At 37.3% G+C, this 18583-nt stretch overlaps 1 protein-coding gene and 1 long non-coding RNA gene across 5 annotated transcripts in view; one reads left to right on the top strand and one right to left on the bottom strand.

Annotated features, from left to right (window-relative positions):
* LOC114084485 (monocyte to macrophage differentiation factor-like) overlaps positions 1–18299 on the bottom strand; it is a 71148-nt gene extending 52849 nt beyond the window's left edge. For 2 of the 4 annotated variants that reach the window (XM_071603642.1, XM_071603643.1), the window contains exons 1-6: positions 18029–18299; positions 12579–12660; positions 9821–9981; positions 6667–6741; positions 4975–5076; positions 3150–3219 (exon numbers count right to left, since the gene is read on the bottom strand). In XM_071603642.1, coding sequence (XP_071459743.1) covers positions 3150–3219; positions 4975–5076; positions 6667–6741; positions 9821–9981; positions 12579–12660; positions 18029–18054 — 516 coding nt within the window. In that variant the 5' untranslated portion in view covers positions 18055–18299. Of the gene's footprint in view, positions 1–3149; positions 3220–4974; positions 5077–6666; positions 6742–9820; positions 9982–12578; positions 12661–15219; positions 15299–18028 lie in introns of those variants that run through there. The other 2 variants (XM_071603640.1, XM_071603641.1) reach the window with 2 other exon arrangements.
* On the top strand, positions 14987–15941 carry LOC139702454 (uncharacterized). The gene is made up of 3 exons (XR_011705084.1): positions 14987–15072; positions 15260–15452; positions 15774–15941. It is a non-coding gene; the product is annotated as an uncharacterized lncRNA (long non-coding RNA).
* Positions 18300–18583: the final 284 nt, after the last annotated feature.

The raw sequence follows: 18583 nt of genomic DNA, 5'->3' as shown, positions 1-18583 counted from the left end.
CGGGGTCTCTTTAATCAATGTCATGGCTAATGGCAAAAATGTACAGCATAAGTCACTGTAGTATTTGAGCTAAAGGCACAAAAAATTAGTTGGATTAAACTATAAGCAATGATATCAAAGTGACAGATATGCATTGATTTCTCAACAGAAATTCAATGTGAAAAGAATTCAAAATATATATGCAACTGACTACTAAAGGTAATGTAATACTTCTCCCCATGAAAGTTCCCAAAAGATATTTTCAAACAAAGTTAAAACAAAAACAAAAACGAAAAAACCCACATCCCTTGGACAGAGAAATATTATCACTTAAAAACAAACAAAACATTAAAAAAAGCATTCACCATGATCAAGTTGGTTTCAGGAATACAAGGTTGCATGCCACACTTGCAAATCAATGAGTGTAACACAGTACATGAATAAAATCAAGGATAAGAACCATATGATCATCTCAATATATGCAGGACAAGCCTGTGTTAAAGCTTAACATCCCTTCATGATAAAATTCCTGAATAAATTAGGCACAGAAGGATCCTAACTCAACATAATAAGGACAACATGTGACAAACCCATGGCCAATATCATACTAAGTGGGGAAACTGAAAGCATTTCTTCTAAGATCCAAGAAAGTCCACCTTCACCCTTATTTGATATAATACTAGAAGTTTTAGCCAGAACAATTAGACAAGAGAATGAAATAAAAGGTACACAATTAAGGAACAGGAAAGTCAAATTATCCCTATTTGCTAATGATTCTATATATAGAAAATACTTGCACTGAAAGACTTTTAGACCTGATAAAGAATTTCAGTAAAATATCAGGATATGAAAATCAACATACAAAAATCAATACTCTTATTATACACCAATAATGAAGTTACTAAGAAAGAAATCAGAAAGAAGTCCCATACATATTAGCCATACACAAAATAACCCTTGGAATAAACCCAATCAAGGATGTGAAAAACCTTTACATCGAATATTGCAAAACACTGAATAAAGATACTGAAGGAGATACTAAAAGATGGAAAGACCACCCACATTCTTGGACTGGAGAATCAATATTGTTGAAATGGTCATTCTACCCAAAGTGATCTACAGATTTAGTGCAATCCCCATCAAAATACCAATGACATTCTTCATAGAATAAACCTAAAAATCCACATGGAAACACAAAAGACCCAGAATAGCCAGAGCAATCCTGAGCAAAGAGAGCAATGCTGAAGGATTTATAATACATGATTTCAAAACACACTACAGAGCCATAGTAACAAAAAACAGCATGTTATTCACATAAAGATAGATATATAGACCAAGAGAAGAAAATCAAGAACCCAGAAATAAATCCATGCATAGTCAACCAACTGATTCTTGACAAAGGTGCCAAAAACTCACGCTGAATAAAGGACAGTCTCTTCAACAAATGATCTGAGAAAATCAGATACCCACAAGCAGAAGATTGAAACTAGATCACTATCTCTCACCCTGTACAATAATCAACTCAAAATAGACCCCAAACTTTAATGTAAGGCCCAAAACTTTAAAACTACTAGGAAAAAAAAAACAGAAGGGAAGCACTTCATGATATTGGCACAAGTGATGATTTTTTGGGTAGAATTCCAAAGCTCAGGGAAAAAAAACAAGAACCAAAGTGATTATATCAAATTTTAGCTTTAGCACAACTAAGGAGACACTCAAGTATAGACACAACCTAGAGACTGCAAGAAAATCTTTACCAGCTATTCACCTGACTGGATTAATATCTAGATTAATATAAAGAACAAAAAAATTTAACAACAAAAAACAAGTAATCTAATTTAAAAAATGGGCAAGTGACCTGAATTTATTTCTCAAAAAAAAAGTACAAATGGCCAATAAACATGAAAAAAAATGTTCAACATCTTTGGCCATCAGGGAAATGCAAATCAAAACTACACTAAGATTCCACTGAACCCTTAGTTAGAAAGGATATTATCAAAAAAATAAAAACTACTGGCAATAATGTAGACAAAAAGGAACTCACATACTGTTGTTGGTAGGAATGTTAAGTTAGTATAGTCCCTGTGGAAAATAGTATGGAAGTTCCTCAAAAAACTAAAAACAGAACTATCATATGATCCAGTTATACCGCTTCTGGGTATAACTGGATCTGAAGGAAATGAAATCAGCATAAAAAAAAAAAGACACCTGTATTATATCCATGTTTATTATAGCACTATTTAGAACAGCTAGGACACAGAATCAACCTAGATGCTGTCAACAGATGAATGGAAAACAAATATGGTGTGTGTGTGTGTATGTGTGTATATGTATATATATACATACATATATATATATATATATATATATATATATATATATACGCACAATGGAGTATTATTCAATCATAAAAAAGAATGAAATCCTATCATTTACAGGAAAATGGATGGAACTGGAGAACATGTTGAGTGAAATAAGTCAGGGACTATTAGGGGCTAGGAAGGGGGACACATTGGGGGTTGGAGGGAAGTGAAGAGAAATGGGAGACTGAGAAAAGGTGAAAGGGACAGTAGACATAATCAATGGATGATATATACATGTATGGAAATGTCACAGTGAAACCCATTAATTTGTACCATTTATACATATTAATTAAAAAAGTGAAAGACAAAATAAGAGCAAAGGGATCTAAAGAATATCCAAACTACTGAAGAAAATGACCTTTTAAGGTCCTTCTAATTCTTGAGATTTTAGAAGTCAGTTGTTTATATTTTCTTCAAAGAAATCTCAAAATTTACCCTCTTCCATAGATTCAGGGTTAAGAAGCTAAATAGTTCAAAAAGAAATATAATGACATACTTCTTTGGGACAAGAGTAAGGTAAATGGTGGGATCAAAAACAGAAAAGAAACAAATAAATACTGAAGATATCAAAAGAAGAAAAACACATCTAAATACATAGCTTCTCTAAGCCTCAGAGAGGACTGAGTGCTAGTGTCCAGCACACTTCATTATTTATTTATTTTTCCTTTTAATCTGTAGTTAAGAGACATGCAGTAGTTAAAAAAACACAAACACATAAGGAAAACCACTATGTATCATATTTATAATCATATTACAAGCACCAGAAATTTAAAAGGAAATAACTAAAATTGTGAACTCTTTTCTTACCATTGACGTCACCACCAAGGCAGGAGAAAATCCCATTGTGAGATAGAAGAAGAGCTCAACCACTTTATACCTGTAAAAAAAGAGAAATACTTTTGAATTTAAGCATTTCTTTGTTACATAGAACATTAACATAAAAGATTTTCCTTTTTTATTTTAAAAGAGAAGTGTAAACTTTTAACTACTTAAGTGATATATATCCCTCAGAAGAAGACCACTAGGCCTCTACCTAACATACTATCAGGGAGTAACAATGACCTAGCATTTCCTCTAGGATTGAAAAGGCAGCAAACATTACATGCTACTTAGAACACGTGTCAAAAGTTACCAAATTGAATTCAATCCACCTTACATCTTTCCCTTTCCAACCCCAGACTGTCTGTCTTCATTACCATCCACACTTAAGAGAACATCAAACTATGAAGGCAGATGGGGATGCAGTTTGGGACCTGGTTTATCAAGGGCAAAGAAACAACAGCCCTAAGGAAAGAGATGCATTTTGTCTGTGTCTTCATTTTGTATTTGTACGAACTCCAATTCTCTAGCCTAATAATTATCAGATTAGGCTACAGAATACCTGAAAATTCCAAGGAACTCAATGTATTAAAATTCAACTTACATGTCTATCTAATCATAAAAGACTGGAGTCTCTTCAAAGGCAGGGACTGAGTTTATTTATGTTTGGATCTACAGGGCCTAGAACAGTGCTGGATGCAACTTAAGTGCTCAATAATGTCTGCCAAACTAAATGGTCAAGGGCAATTCACTTCGTTCTTATTGTTTAATACTCAAAACCTGTTGTAAAGTAACCGTATCAGGAGAAGAAGGAGCTTGGCAGTTTGGTGTACACCAGAAGGCCTTCCTTCTTTTACTTCCTATTTTATCTGAGTATATGACTTAAGGGTTTGAGCCCAAGAAGCAAAGTGTACCCTTGGATTTATATATATATCACATATACCCACTTGGCACTGCTAATTATGGTCAAAAGAGATTTTGAGTGAATTTCAAAATCAGAGAGACATTAATGAGAAGTACCACTTTCTCCTGAAAGGAAAAAATAAGACAATACTCTCTGACAAACACAAATTATATTCTGAAAGCCCTTCTGCCAACCATGGAGATAAAGAATTTAATAAACTGTAAATTAAATAACAATGATATCATGGTTATGAGCTTCTCAAATTCAAGCATCTTAGATAATAAAAAGAGTTATGGATCAGGAACTGGAACACCTGGGTCCTAATTTCCAGTGAGTCACTTATGACAGATTTCAATAAGCCTTTCTTTTTATATTGTTCAATACTTGTGACTATGAGCTCTAAATAAGGAACTGTAAAGTGTGCCCCAAGGCCATAATAGTAAGAGTTTAGATATCCTTCCAAATGGCCCTTTTTTTATGGAAGCCTATTTGGAACACCCAGTAGGTTCCTATGTTGGTAGGTATTGTGCTGGGCACTTAATATCTGTTACCTTCAATCTTCATAGAAACCTTACAAAAGGCTATTTTTCTTACCTCAAGACTGTAAATTACAGAGGACAAGGCTAGTTGGCCTTAGAATGACAAATGAGGTCCCACTGATTCCAAAATGCTTGGCCATATTGTCCCTCATCCACATCATATCATACACATGTCATTCATATCTTTCCATGGCAATCTATTCACCAATAATGAATACCAAATGGTTCTAAAGATTTATTAAAAACAATATAGTCTATTTATGTATTTCTACTATTTTGAAATACAAATATAAAGGAAATTGTATTGAAATGCAGGTAAAATTTAGGCAGTTAATTTTAAAATTATCAAATGTAAATTATTTTCTCTTACTTTTCATGGTAGAGAAATACATAAATGGTTCCTCCAGCTGCCATGAGCCAGATAAACCAACGCATATGAGATGCCAGGGGTCCAAGTTCACGGAGATTTAACCTACAAACGTAAACATGACAACAAAGAACAGAAGGGATAAATGAAGGAGATTCACAGAACTTGTGTTTTCCTCTAGTCACTGAAAAGTGAGAAAATAATTAGGATAAGAGCAGGAAGAGAAGGTATCAGAACAATAAGGAGGCAGCTGGGCAATTTGGGTAAAATTAATAACTTAAAAAAGATAAAATTCTCAGTTAACCTTTAAGATCTAAAATAAGTTCTAGCATGATTTAAAAAGAGAACCAACTAAGAACAGACAAGCAGAAGTGAGTCCCAGCACACCTGTCATGCCTGAATTTGCCTAGGAGTGCAGACTGGGGTAAAGGATACTTGTCTTTTTATTTCTGAGCATGTTTTGGGGAGTGGATTGCTTACAAAGCTTAATGAGAAACCTGAACAAATTTCTGAGCCAGAATCACATACCCATAGCAGATACCTAATACACAGACAACATGTCTCCATTACCTAGCTCTCTGCCAAGATGAAACATGAGAAGAATTATCCCAACATGTGTGATGGAAGATATTCTGTTAGAATTTAACTGTGGACAATTGTGAGGTCTGAATTTTAAAATGTTGTGAGTTCATCTGTAATAGTATCATATTAAGAATATGAAAAAAAATGCTCTAATTGGCTATGACTATAAAATTAATATTTTCAATTGGAAAAGGTGCACTTGCAAAGCTAAACTAAATGTGAATAAACTGCCTATTTTGATACCTGATTCCTCAGCTCATAGTTAATTTTTTTTTATTTATTTACTTATTTTAAATTGAAATGTACTTCACAAAAGCATTCAAGCAGTCTCACTCCAATATGAATCAGACCTATAATTTAGTAAGATGTATTGGGGAGAGCTAGCACTTATTTTTATACTAACAGATAATTATGCTTCTTTGGAACAGTGAGGCTACATTAGCCAGAATCTAGAAGTCTGCTTTTCTAATGACTATAGCAATTGATGGCATAATAAGAACTTCTGAGTGTTTAAAATTGAACCATGTTTTGATAAGGGAAAACTAATGTTTCTTTAATTATGTGCTTCAAAGCAACATAAGATTGCATTTGTTCTGTACCAACAGGAAAGTAAGATCAAGAAAATGGAAGAGAATACGAGATATTTTAAATAGTTAAAACTAATTTGGCTAGTTCACTTACTCAGATAGCAAAGAAATGAGAATGTGCTGCATAAATCTCAAAAGGAAGCTTGCTTTTCTCATATGTATTTACAGCACTGTTTACTTGAACAATTCAAGTTCTGAAAAGCAGCAGAGGTATATGGAAAGAATATAGAGGGCAAAGTTTATATGTTTAAAAATGAACATGCTACCTACAATTAAGTTCATAGCATTCACATCCTCTTAGACAATTCAATTCTCAGATATTCATTCTAAACAGCAATATTTCTCATTTTAAAACTACAATCTGATGCAAGTAATCAAATAGGAAAAAATGCATATATTTATGTCCCTTCAGGGGGAAATGGAATGTATGCATGAGAGCCGGGGCAGGGAGAGGAGGAATAGAAGAAAGGAGAAATGAGGAATTCTAATCATAAAAATATTGCCTTCAAGAATAGTTTTATCTTACCATGGAGCATAAGATGCTGCAATGAAGAAATAAATAACCATTCTATCACACATGTGAAAACAATGCTCCACTGTCCTGGTAAGGAAGAAAACACAAGTTAGCCACATTAAAAAAAAAAAAAAATGTTTAGACTGAAAGTATGGGTTATCACTGCACTATGTTGCGATTTCCATTCCTGTTCTAGTCTCTCACGACATTTATAACTTGCTCTTCAAGCCACTTTTTTTTTTTTTTTTAATATTATGAAGCCACAAATAAAAAGCTTTATATTGACTTTCAGGTTGTTCACACAATACATATTCTTACCATGTACAAGACAGAAATAGAGCCCCATGATAATTAGGAAGTCTAAAGTGATTAAAAGAAATGAAATCTGTCTTTTCTGATATTGTCCGTTTCTTTTAGAGCCTATCTAATAGAGAAATGAAATTCCTTGACAGCAGATCACCTCCTAGTTCTTCCCATAGCACAGGGCATGAGGTCCTGATGTTCAGCAAACACTCCCTGAACTTAGGCTAGACTCTTCGCATCTGTTTAGAATGTCTTTTAAAAAGCTTTCATTTTTAAATACCCCAGAGTAGACAAGAGGATGTAATAAAGGCAATGCAGTAATTTAGGAAAAGCCATAACAAAAACACAAAACATTCTATTTGCTACAAGAGGATGGCCACTCAGATTTCTAAGCAAGTTCCTCTTTCCAAAATCGAAGTCAGGAAATGTATGCACCAAGATCTGCCTCATGGAGGTCTACTCAAAATGGCTTAAGCAGAATCTGTCCTTTACTGAGGTGATTTAAAAGTATAAATGCACAACATCACTTGGATCTCTCTTCAGTGTGCAGGAGGTTCTAACGACAACCTGATGGAGCACTAGCATTAGGCTTGACCTCCCCCTACACAGTATTGACCCAACAGACTGATCAGGACTTGTGTTAGTGAAGTGAGAATACATTTGTGAGGAGGAATAGTTTTTAGTTTAGTGGCGGGAAGCTACAAGTTACCCCCAGTGTAACTCAGGTCACAGATCTAAAGAAGCAAGAACTAGATCAATGCTTCTCAAATTTGACTACTATGTATTACAATCACCTGGGGAGCTTTAAATTGTAGCCATGGACTCCAGCCCAGACAATTCTACTTTAAAGCTAGAAATGTGATAGAGGGTCCAAGGAAAGGGAGTATCTGTTTTGAAACTTTTTTTTTTTTCATTTTCCCTAAACTTCTGGAATGACTGCAACTCCTAGCAAAGTTCGGGACCTTTTTTATTCTGCTTTCTAGATTGTCAAGACATTGTTAGAATAGGGAGCCACAACTGGAACTTAATCAAGTTCTATCACCCACTTCTCTCTCACTATTCTCACAAGTAAAATGAAAGTAATTTCTTTCTTACATAGAATGTGAAGCGTTAAATGTGATAATGTAGGCCATGAAAATATTTAGCACATAGTAGCACCTAGCACATATTAATACTTCCCTTCTCTTTTCCACTGAAATTAAGGCATTATTTGGATATTTAAAATATTTAATGCAGAGCAAAAATCTAAATGTGGCTTTTGATTCTACCAGTGCTACATCAAGGTTCAAGAGAGTCTGGTTTCGTTACACTTTCCTTGTCCCTGGCAAGGAGGCCCTGAATATTGAATTAGGCATCTACAACTCTTTATTGATTCAGAAATCTAGACATCAAAGCCAAGTCTGCTGAGGCAACCACAAGCATTGGAATATGCCAAGATGATAATGAAGTGCTCTGCTTCCAGACTGGCCTCTGCGACAGTGTGCCCTGAGGAGCCAGGGTGGGTACTTTTGTGGTTGTCTTATGAGCATGTTCCAAAGAACCCTTGAAATTCAATGCTGTGGTTTTATTTTAAGCCCAGGGAACTGTCACCTTATAGGAAAGGGTAGCAGACAGCAAACTATATGCAGTATTATGAAGGATATGGAAAAAGAAAAAAAAAAAAAGTGCTTAGGAGTCAAAGGTCTTGGGATGATCCAATTCTGCTGGTTTCACTGAGCTAGACAAGTCAGGTTACTTCTTTAAGTCTCAGTTTGCCCAACTAAAATTAAGGAGTTTGGATTAGATGATCTCTAAATATCCTTCCAGCTCTGTTACTCTCGATTCTACATGTGACAAAATCAGTAATCATCTCCAAAATCCTGCTTGTAAATGAAACATCTTTTCAATACTAGAATTTTGAATATTTCAAGATTATTTTTTGAAATTCTATAAAACCAAAAAGTACTTTCAAGTATTACTTTAAATCTCTCTCAGACTGCTCTGAATCCTTTTTCAAGAAAAAAACTTACCCTCTTGGGTTTAATCTACTAAAAAGCTATTTCACAAGCAACCCACCCCCATCTGAATGTTCTGTTCCTTCTAAAGTTGCTCAAATGATTCCTTTATGTTTCTGTCTTCTTCTTGTTGGTAGGCCAATGGCCACAGCAACGTTTGCAAAGTGCCTGACAGCTAACAATAGCAAAATACTTAAATGCTGATTGAATGCTATACATGGAACTTCTTTCTAAAACCTCAACTTCACGAAATGGTAAACCAAACTGTCATATATCTCCTTACATCACATAGTCCTATGGTATTTTGTAATTTTCCAATCATTTTCATATATATTATCTTATTCATCTATCACAATAACTTGTGAGTCAGGTATTATAACTCTCATTTTAGCAGTGAAGAAACTGAAGCTCCTTGAGGTCAAGTGACTTACCCAAGATTAAGGGGCAGGACTGGGACTCAAAACCCACTTGCTGACTCCAAAGTCAATGTGCTTTGTCACTAACCCATGGCTATTGCTTCTTACAGTAAGTATCCTTGGTGTGCTAGATAGAATTACAAAATTGCTCTAAGGATTATAAGTTGTTAAGTCTTGGGGAACCAGTGAGTTATTATTTGTGGTTATTAGCAAAGGCTTGCTTTCTTAGATGCTAAGAGGGAGAGGAATCCTCGAGCTCTGTCCAACCCAAAGAAAGTGTTCTGATTACAGAACAGCACTTTTTTAGACCCTCCAACATCTACAGCTGCCCTCCTGCAACAAGAAGATGTCCACTCTTTGCCCCATGTGACTAAAAACATGCCAATTTGGGAGGATGGCAATACACTGAGTCAACTAGTTTGGCCTATTTAAATAGCATTTTATCCACTGTACCTTAAGTGACTCTTTTTCCATGATACAATGTGAAATACTGTGGAAACAATGAAGAGGGCACAAAGGCCCATCCCATAAATCCATGCTGTTATCTTTTCCCAGCAGTCATCAGACAACCGATGGAGGAGGGCACTGCCCACAATGGCCGGAACAATGAGGAACTGGAGGAAAAGTAATGAGAAGTAAACATCCTAGCCATCATGAAAATAAGACTTTTGCTAAAAATAGAGGCTTAGCAAAATAATTTTCTAAGAAACATTTTCCTTTCTTGAATAATCATGAGAGCACAATGAAGTGGTTAGGTGTTACACGGGAAGCACACTGTTCCCAGGGACTGTGCCATCCAAGGTGTACACCAATAGGCAGGCAAAGATGCAACATTACTCAACTGTTGCAAAATAGATGTTCTTTATCCTGATTTCATTAAAGAAGGGCACATTTCATTCTACTATCTAATCTGATTTGGAGTAGGTATTTAAAATATTCAAATGCACTAGGTACATTGGTGCATGCCTTTAATCCCAGCAACTCAGGAGGCTGAGGCCCCAGTTCAAGGCCAGCCTGGACAATTTAAAAAAGTAAAAATAAAAAGGGCTGAGGATGCAGCTCATTGGCAGAACACCCCTAGGTTCAATCAGTACTTCAAAATATAAATAAAATAAAATAAATACAATGTTCAAATGCCAAGCATATGCCTAGATTTTTCATGGAGGTCCAGATTTTAAAATATTCTGTTCTATTGCCCCCATGGACTACTGAAATTCCAATGTTTCAGTAAAGGGTCAATGAATGAATCAAGTCAATGACTAATATTATGCATACAACACCACACACACACACAAAATCAATTATTCAAGTCATGTCCTGATTTTTAATTTGAATCTTTCATTCTATCCATTTGGGAGTTACTGCAGAATGACAGTAATTTTGCAGCATTTCATTTTTAATACTTTTGTTTTTAAGTAAACAAGAACAATCCGCTTTTAAGGCTCAACTACTCAAAAATTTTTAAGAAGCCAGAATCTTAGAATTTTGATCTCTGTGAGGAAGAAAAGGGGAGGAAAGGAGAAATACCAGGAAATCATATTGACCAAATAATATTGTTACATCATGTGCATGTATGAATATGTAACAACAAATCCCACCATTGTGTATAATTATAATGCATGAATAAAAAATATGGAAAAACAGAGAGGAAAAAAAAACAAAGAATTTTACTCTATGCTAATCTAGTTATATGAGTGTAGCTGTGACTAGTAAGCATTTTATAATACAAAAACTCCCAGAAATTCCCAAACACTTTATTAATTATTAAAATAAGCACACCTAATAAAGAACAAATATTTTGGCAATCTTTTTGTCTTTTTTGGTCTTGTCTTTTTTGGTCCCCAACATCTACTGTTGCCTTCCTGCAACAGAATGTGAAATCTTGAGAGTTGGGACTGGTACAAATTTTCAGATGCCAAAGATTTTATTGGCCCAGAGCAAAATTAGAATAAGGGCAACGACATAAAGATGCTCATAAACAAAGTTACTTGATTTAAAGAAACATCCATTGAGACATGAGCATTTTACTTTTTATGTTAAAGCGTCCTCTCTTTAATAAAATGATGACAAGAGAAGGTTGTTCTTTAATCTGTTTTAGACACTCCACTGGTTTCTGAAATCCAATTATCTGTATATTAAGATTACATTTTCTGTTCTAAAGACAATATGAGGTTTTGTCAGTTTTTCTTTAATTTCAGCTTACATAAGTGTTTCTTCACTTGTGACATATTCATAAGTATAAGGATTTTTAGGTCTGTTCTAAATAAGTATTATTCCTAAAGGTGAGCTGTATATCTCAATACCCAGACCATTACACTGTACCAGAACTATCTATGATAATTAAAGTAGCTGCTTGTAAACACTTGTCATTAGAGAAATCATTTGGCCATTTTCTATATTGCATTTCTAGACTATCTCCCAGCCACTGTTTTCCCCTCAAAAGCCTCACAAAATGCAACTGGCAAAAGGAATAATAAATCAAAGATAAAATGAAATTTATAATGACATAAGGAAATGACAACTATGTGACATTAACAGGAAAACTATGGAAATATATACATACCCACAAATACTGCATGCACACACAGAAGAAATGTATCAAAGTGTTAAAGTTTGTTTCTGAGTCATTTTGTTTTTAAAATATTTTTCAGTATTTTTAGAGTTTCTTATACTGCGTATATTTTGTTCTTTTAAAGGAAAAAATTAAAAGCTCGGTGATCATATCCTGCTTTGTCTTCAGCAATACAGAATATCACTCTGAGAAATAGTGGTCACTGTGGAGGTGGATGTAGGTGCATCATTTCACTGAGTAAAAAAAGCACCTTTTTTTGAACAAATTGTGAACTCTTTTTGCCAAATGAGCATGGCTGGATTGTCTTGAAAAGGCAATTCCAGGGGTGAAAGTCTTCATAACCAAGGTGTGTTTTTGGCTGTCCTATAACTAGGAGATTTACTTATTACTATTCTTTTAAAGATGATTTTACTGGGAAAAGTAAGTTGAGGATAGAGCAGACAGCAGGTTAGAATATACAAAGCATTCTCCATGTCCACACAGTTTCTGGTGAACAAGACCCACTGCTGATTTCTGGGTAGCCAAGGTCACAGAGGTAGGTAAACCCAACTAATCATGCCAAGGTTATTAGAGCTAATTACCCTTCCTCCCACCAGAACCCTATGGGCAGAACAGCAATAACAGAAAACATGTACTCACTGCATGTGTGTAACAGTTAGCAGCATGTTCATAGCAAGTTGGTTTGTAGCGGCCATTGGCTGGAGCCCGATGGTTCATGAAACTATAGAAACAAAAAGCCATCATGTGAATAAAGCTTAAAGCAAAGGAAAGAACAAGGAGGTAAGCCTGCAATGACTGTTCACCTATTCTAAATGAAGAGGTCACTGGTGAAAATACATAGTTACAGGAAGAAAATCAGAAGCCATTAAAAAAATGTAAACTGGGATAATACCAACGATAGTAAAGCAAATACCCAGGTCTACTGAATGAAGTTTTCTTTTAGTTTACTCAAAAGATAAACCTTCTACCAACCAAAACAAACAGAAACCATATTCAACACTTCAACTGGTACCCCTAATGAGCCAAAAAAAAGTCATAACCAAATGGTAAATATTAATAGGAAAAAAAAAACCAAGGGAATTTTTCTGGACTTTAGTTGTTGTCATTAAATGAAAAGATATATGTTGTATTTGAAAGGTTTCTGTTTTCTCTCCCAGAATGTATACAGCTTTATATATGCAGATCTTTATAAAGCTTACATCCCACAATTAAAGGCTTGCCCAACTAGTTTCCCCATATTGTGTTACCTGTTCTGGCAGCAGACAGCTTAAATGATACCTGGCTTCCTCTAGGCCACCTAAACAAGCAGGTATATTTTCACCTTCATTCTTCCTGTATTAAAGGAGTTTGCTTCAAAAACCAAACACATGACTAGTACCTGATATCCTGGATATAAAATTTATATATCTCACAAATTAGCATATGGATGTAAATATTAAAACCTGTTACCAATACAGATACATGCTGGAATTCCATGCTTCCTGTGTACCCCGACACTATCATAATCAGCAACAGAATGAAAACCTAAATACACAAGACCAAGAGATGACAGTGTTCATCTATTTCAGTGTGCAGATGAGGATGCCCCTAAATCTGCACTCACCCAGGTTTCATGGTGGATCCAGGATTAGTCTGACCACTCCCAGGAGGAGAAAAAAAAGTTGTCTGAACAAAGAAGTAGATGCAAAGCAGAAAGAAAGAGGGGTCAAAGAGCCCTGGGCAGCACTTAGGTCTCAGAGGTCAACAGGTTTCATACAATAAAATTATCCTTTTGTATGAGCTAGTTTGGAGGAGGGGAAAAATTTTTGCCACTAACAAGTTTTGACTAGTCACACATTATTTGTTGACATGATGAAAACCCAGATCAGGCTGACCAAATGGCAGAGCCATATTGCCAAAAACTGGCTAAAACATGGTAGCAAGCCATTCTAAACAGGGCCCAGTTGGTGATCAAAAGACTGGCCAATATTTTCTCCCTGATTAAGAAGGGCCTTAAGTCCTTAAATCAAATAAATAAAAACCAAATGGCAGTTCTGTCAACCCCATACACACAGTTCAGGTGGAATATCTACTATGGGATGAATTTGGGACAGTGAAGATCTTGAACCATCAATGGGTTAGATATTTAATTAGTAAAATACCTACTTATTGATGTAGTCCACCTGTGACTTGAAAACTATTTTTAAAAAGTCTATAGCAAGTAGCTTCTGAATTTATCCAAACTATTCTCACACATAGAGAAATGATTTCAAGCAATCATCTTTTCTCCCATGATAATTCTTTAAATAATATTGCTAATTTCCTAAGGGATGACAGTGTTGCTATACAGCTCTTATTAGTAAAAAGAAAAATAATTACGCTCTTGGGAAGAATGCTTTCAATGTCTGAAGCATTGAAGGACCTACCACATCATTACCCTGAGACATAACAACAGAGCTACAAGTAGCACAGCCTAGTGGGAATTTCAATGGGTAAAAAGTGAGGCTCCAAAATGGCTGAAGTTAGATTAAATTGAAAATGCTCCATGTAGGGTGCAGTAAGTAGGATCTGTCTACCCACCAACAGGCTGCAGCCTAAGATAGCAATTTATATCTCTGGCAGCCCAATCTAAAAATAGACAGGCCATTACACAGCATCAGGGATAGATTTTCACATTTTTCTCCTATAAGCAAAGAAGCTGGTGGCCATGTTTTTGGCAGCGTGGTCCCTGCTCACCTGGAAAAATTCAGGTTAAAAATAAAGTAGGAAATCGTAGAGAAAAAAAGCCCCTGTCTAGTGACTTAAGGGAGTCTCTTTTGATGGACAGGGACAAGATTAGGGCAATAAGGAAAAGTAAGAAGCAAGTATCTTGAGAGCATTTCACTGTCTGGGGCTCAGAGGGATAGACAGCACAATTGTTCTGCTAGAAAATTTTAATAGAATTTTTCCATTTCTCTCTGATCTACCAGCATGCCATCAAGCCTCCTCCACAGTGTTCTGAAGAAATTACTTCTAAGACCTAAATGGAAAAGCAGATGTAAAGTGCAAATAAACTCCCACACATGTGTCTAATCTCTTCCTCCAAAAAAGAACAGAGAAAGGTTCAAGTGTTATGGAGAATAGGCACCCATTTACAGAAGACATCTGTGTTAAGGTAGAGTAACCTAATGGTTACCCAGTGCTCAGAAAAGGGTAACCAGCATGCTGGGAAGGGTCTGAGGGAAGGTGATTTAGTCACAGGGATGGGAACCACACTTAATACATTATTATTTAAGTAGGGGTTTTTAATTCATTGCCTTACTTTGTCTTTCAACATTCTCTCTTGCCTCCTCCTTGCCCAGTGTCCTTATGTGGCCATCCCATGTGACAGAATGCAAAACTACAGAGGGAAAGAACAATTAGGGATCCTGGAACAAGCCTTAGCAATCCACCAGCAGATCTCAGAGGCCCATGATCAAATCCCACAAGCTGTCTTTGATTCCTCTGTGTTCCTTTCTCCAAGTGCAACATCATTACCTTCAAAATACATTCCAGGTCAGTACTTCTCTCTACAACTCCACAATTCCTACCTTAAATCAAGACACCAACATCTGAAGTCTGTGAAAATACAGCCTCTTAACTGGCCTTGCTGCCTGTCCTCACCCAGACTCTCTTCTTTAATACAGCAACCACAGAATCTAACCCGCAGATCACATCACAACCCTATCCCAACTTAAAACCTACTTTTTGGTAACACTATATCATGTCCCTGGTCCACAAGCCCCGGGCAGTGTAGTTTTCACTTCTCCAATCTCCAGGTACTCCCTTCCTGCAGCTACACCCTCCAGCTACAACACCTTTCTGTTCTTTCAACAGGTCAAGGTCTTGTCTGCCTCAGGGCACTGGTTGTTTATTTCTGCAGGAAAACTCTTCCCCAGCAGGCTCAGTTCTCTTCTCATCCTTCAAGCTTAGCTCAGATGTCACCTGCTCAGAGATTTTTCCAGACCTTCCTACCTAAAGTGTCACTTCAGCCCTTCTCAACAACCACAGACTTTATCATAATTCATAAGATTTTTTAAAACTTGTTTTTCATTTCATCTTTCCCCACTGTGGCATCAATCCCATGAAGGCTGTCTTGTTCACCATGTCATTTCCAATCCCAAGGACAATGCCCAGCTTATTAATGAAGTTTAATTTAAAAAAATGCTCAATGAATAAATGAATAGAAAGACATTTCAACTACTGCTCAACTATTTTAACACAATTTAGTTTTCCTGGGGGTTCAGAAGGTTCTGTAAGAGAAATAGGCAGTTCTACAGTCAATGCAACTTGGAATCTCAAAAAATGAAAACTCAAAGATCGAGACAACAGATCCTCCAAGGGCCCCTTCAACATCACTTAGGCCAATCCTGGGCACAGCACCTTATTATTTATTAGCTTCCCTTTGGAACTGAGCATAATTGTTCAGGAAGTGTATAATGCCAATGTGACTTCATTATTAAATAAAGGGAGAAGGCATACCTAAGGAGACCACCCCAATCCTATGATTCAATGCTCTAAAAACATGCAAAACAGGCACCCATGGAAGACTTCTAACACTGCAAGATAAGATACTTTCCCATATATTCAATCTTGAAGCTAACCATTGTTCACAAGGCTGGGATGAGGAAGAGAACATCCATATCCTCAGAGACGTCGTGGTGTGGACACAGAAAAAGAAAGGATGAGCTATCCACAAGGGTGGTAGGGAGAGAGACACAAAACTGATCTCCTGGGTCTGCCCCTTCTTAACTGTGCCTATAGGCAAGTTCCCTGTTGTTCTTTAAACCTATTTGTTCTTTTATTAAGTGGGTATAAAATTCTGTCTTCAAGGGTTATAGTTGATGAGATGGGTAAACTATAAGTACCCAGACAGTGCCTTGGCACCAACAGGCACTCAATTAATGTTAGCAGTTATTATCATTAGTCAGATGTTGTGAATGGGGAGGAATGACTATATATGTATGATTTGGCATACTTGGATTCTCAACTGGTAAATCAATAAAATAAGCAAGAAAATATTGTGTCCCTCTGTAATCTTTCACATCCTCAGTTTTTTGAGAAACCACAATTGCATAAATCCCTCCAGTTAGGATAGCAGTCTGTTTCCTTACAGCCCTCCTTCATAGGAATGGCAGAACTCTGGATGCTGACCCAAAGCCACAATAACCACCAAGTTTCATTTTGAACAAAGCAGCAAGGTGTTCTTGTAATTTAGGCATAGCTACAAACTGTGGCCTAATGAAATGTCTTTACTGCAATCCAGTGCTTTTCAATTGGGTCTAAATGATCTATCAGGAAAAAGAGCAAACTATTTGAAAGACAGCACGTCCCTCCCTACAATTCCTGTGTAATTTACGTACCTGCAACTATAGTGAATCCTCAGAAAGATGTGTAACGAACACAGCTTCCAGAAAATGTAGACTAGTATTCTCAACATTTTAATGTGTAAACCACAAAAATCAGGACTTTCCAGTTATATTACCTTTTATTTGCAAGTTTTATTTTCAAGTTCAAATTGATGCTTACAAATAGCTTTCCAATCTAGCCTATCATAAACAAGAAATTACAGAATCACTCAATTCTTCAATCAAAATCAATGTAGATCTAGATGTCATAAAGAAACTGTTAATATCCACAGTGCACAATAATATGCATCTGCTGAGAAAATTACTATCTATACTACACCAAAAGAAAATGCCTGTATTTTCAATTTTTAAATGGATAGAAGAATCTAAAATCACATTACAGTGATGCTAATAAAAACTAGACAGATTACTGTCCAGCAAAAAGAAGGTAGTGCAATAAGCTGAGAAGGCAGGATCCTAAGTGAAATTGGTTGGGCTTTTTTTTCCCTTTCATTTCTTTTAGGACTGTTTGAATGTTTTTGCAACAAAAAATAAAACAGGCTTTTTTGTTCTTTCTTTAAAATAGAAGAATTCAAAGGGGCAAGAGAGAAATACAAACTTAATCAAATAGGGAAGGGGTAGTTTCACAGAATAGAGCCACCACCAGGACCCACGCGCGAAGGGGCGGAATGTGGGGACCCGTTCCCAGCACCAGCGGCGCGGCGGGCGCGCCAGCCTTCTCACCGCTGGAAACGATTCTTGAACCGCATTGATCCTCCGCTCCTCCTCGGGGGCCGGGAGCTCCGTCTCGTCAGCACCGGCGGCGGGGCGCGCGGCCCTCATGGGCTTGGGCTGCTCCAGAGGCCGCCTGCGTGCCCGGTGGAGCCGCTGGGCCGGAGTGGGCCACGCTGGGGGTCGGGACAGGGCCGGGGCCAGATCCGGCGGCTGGGGGCGGGAGGGAGGCCGCTTAAACGGCCCCAGCGCCTCCCGCCTCCCGCCTCCCCAGGTCCTCCGCCCCCGGGTGCCCGCGCCCCGCCCCACCGCCCAACTCCACCCCCGCCCGCTCCGCCCTTCTGCGTGCGCCCGCGGCCGCCAGCGCGTCACCGCACCGAGCGGCCAATCAGCGCCCGGAGCGGCGCGGCGGCTACGCTGCCATTCATTTCTGAGGAGCTCGGGCGGCGGGGCGGGGCCTTACTGAGGCGGAGGCGGGGCGAAGAGAAAGGGGAGGGGCGATGGAAGGGCGGTGCTCTTCCATACAGCGTTGAGATGCAGCATGAATGGAGATGGAGGAGGGGGAGA

This window comes from Marmota flaviventris, chromosome 17, assembly GCF_047511675.1.
Source record: "Marmota flaviventris isolate mMarFla1 chromosome 17, mMarFla1.hap1, whole genome shotgun sequence".
Lineage (NCBI taxonomy): Eukaryota > Metazoa > Chordata > Mammalia > Rodentia > Sciuridae > Marmota > Marmota flaviventris.
This window is presented reverse-complemented; position numbering and strand designations above follow the sequence as displayed.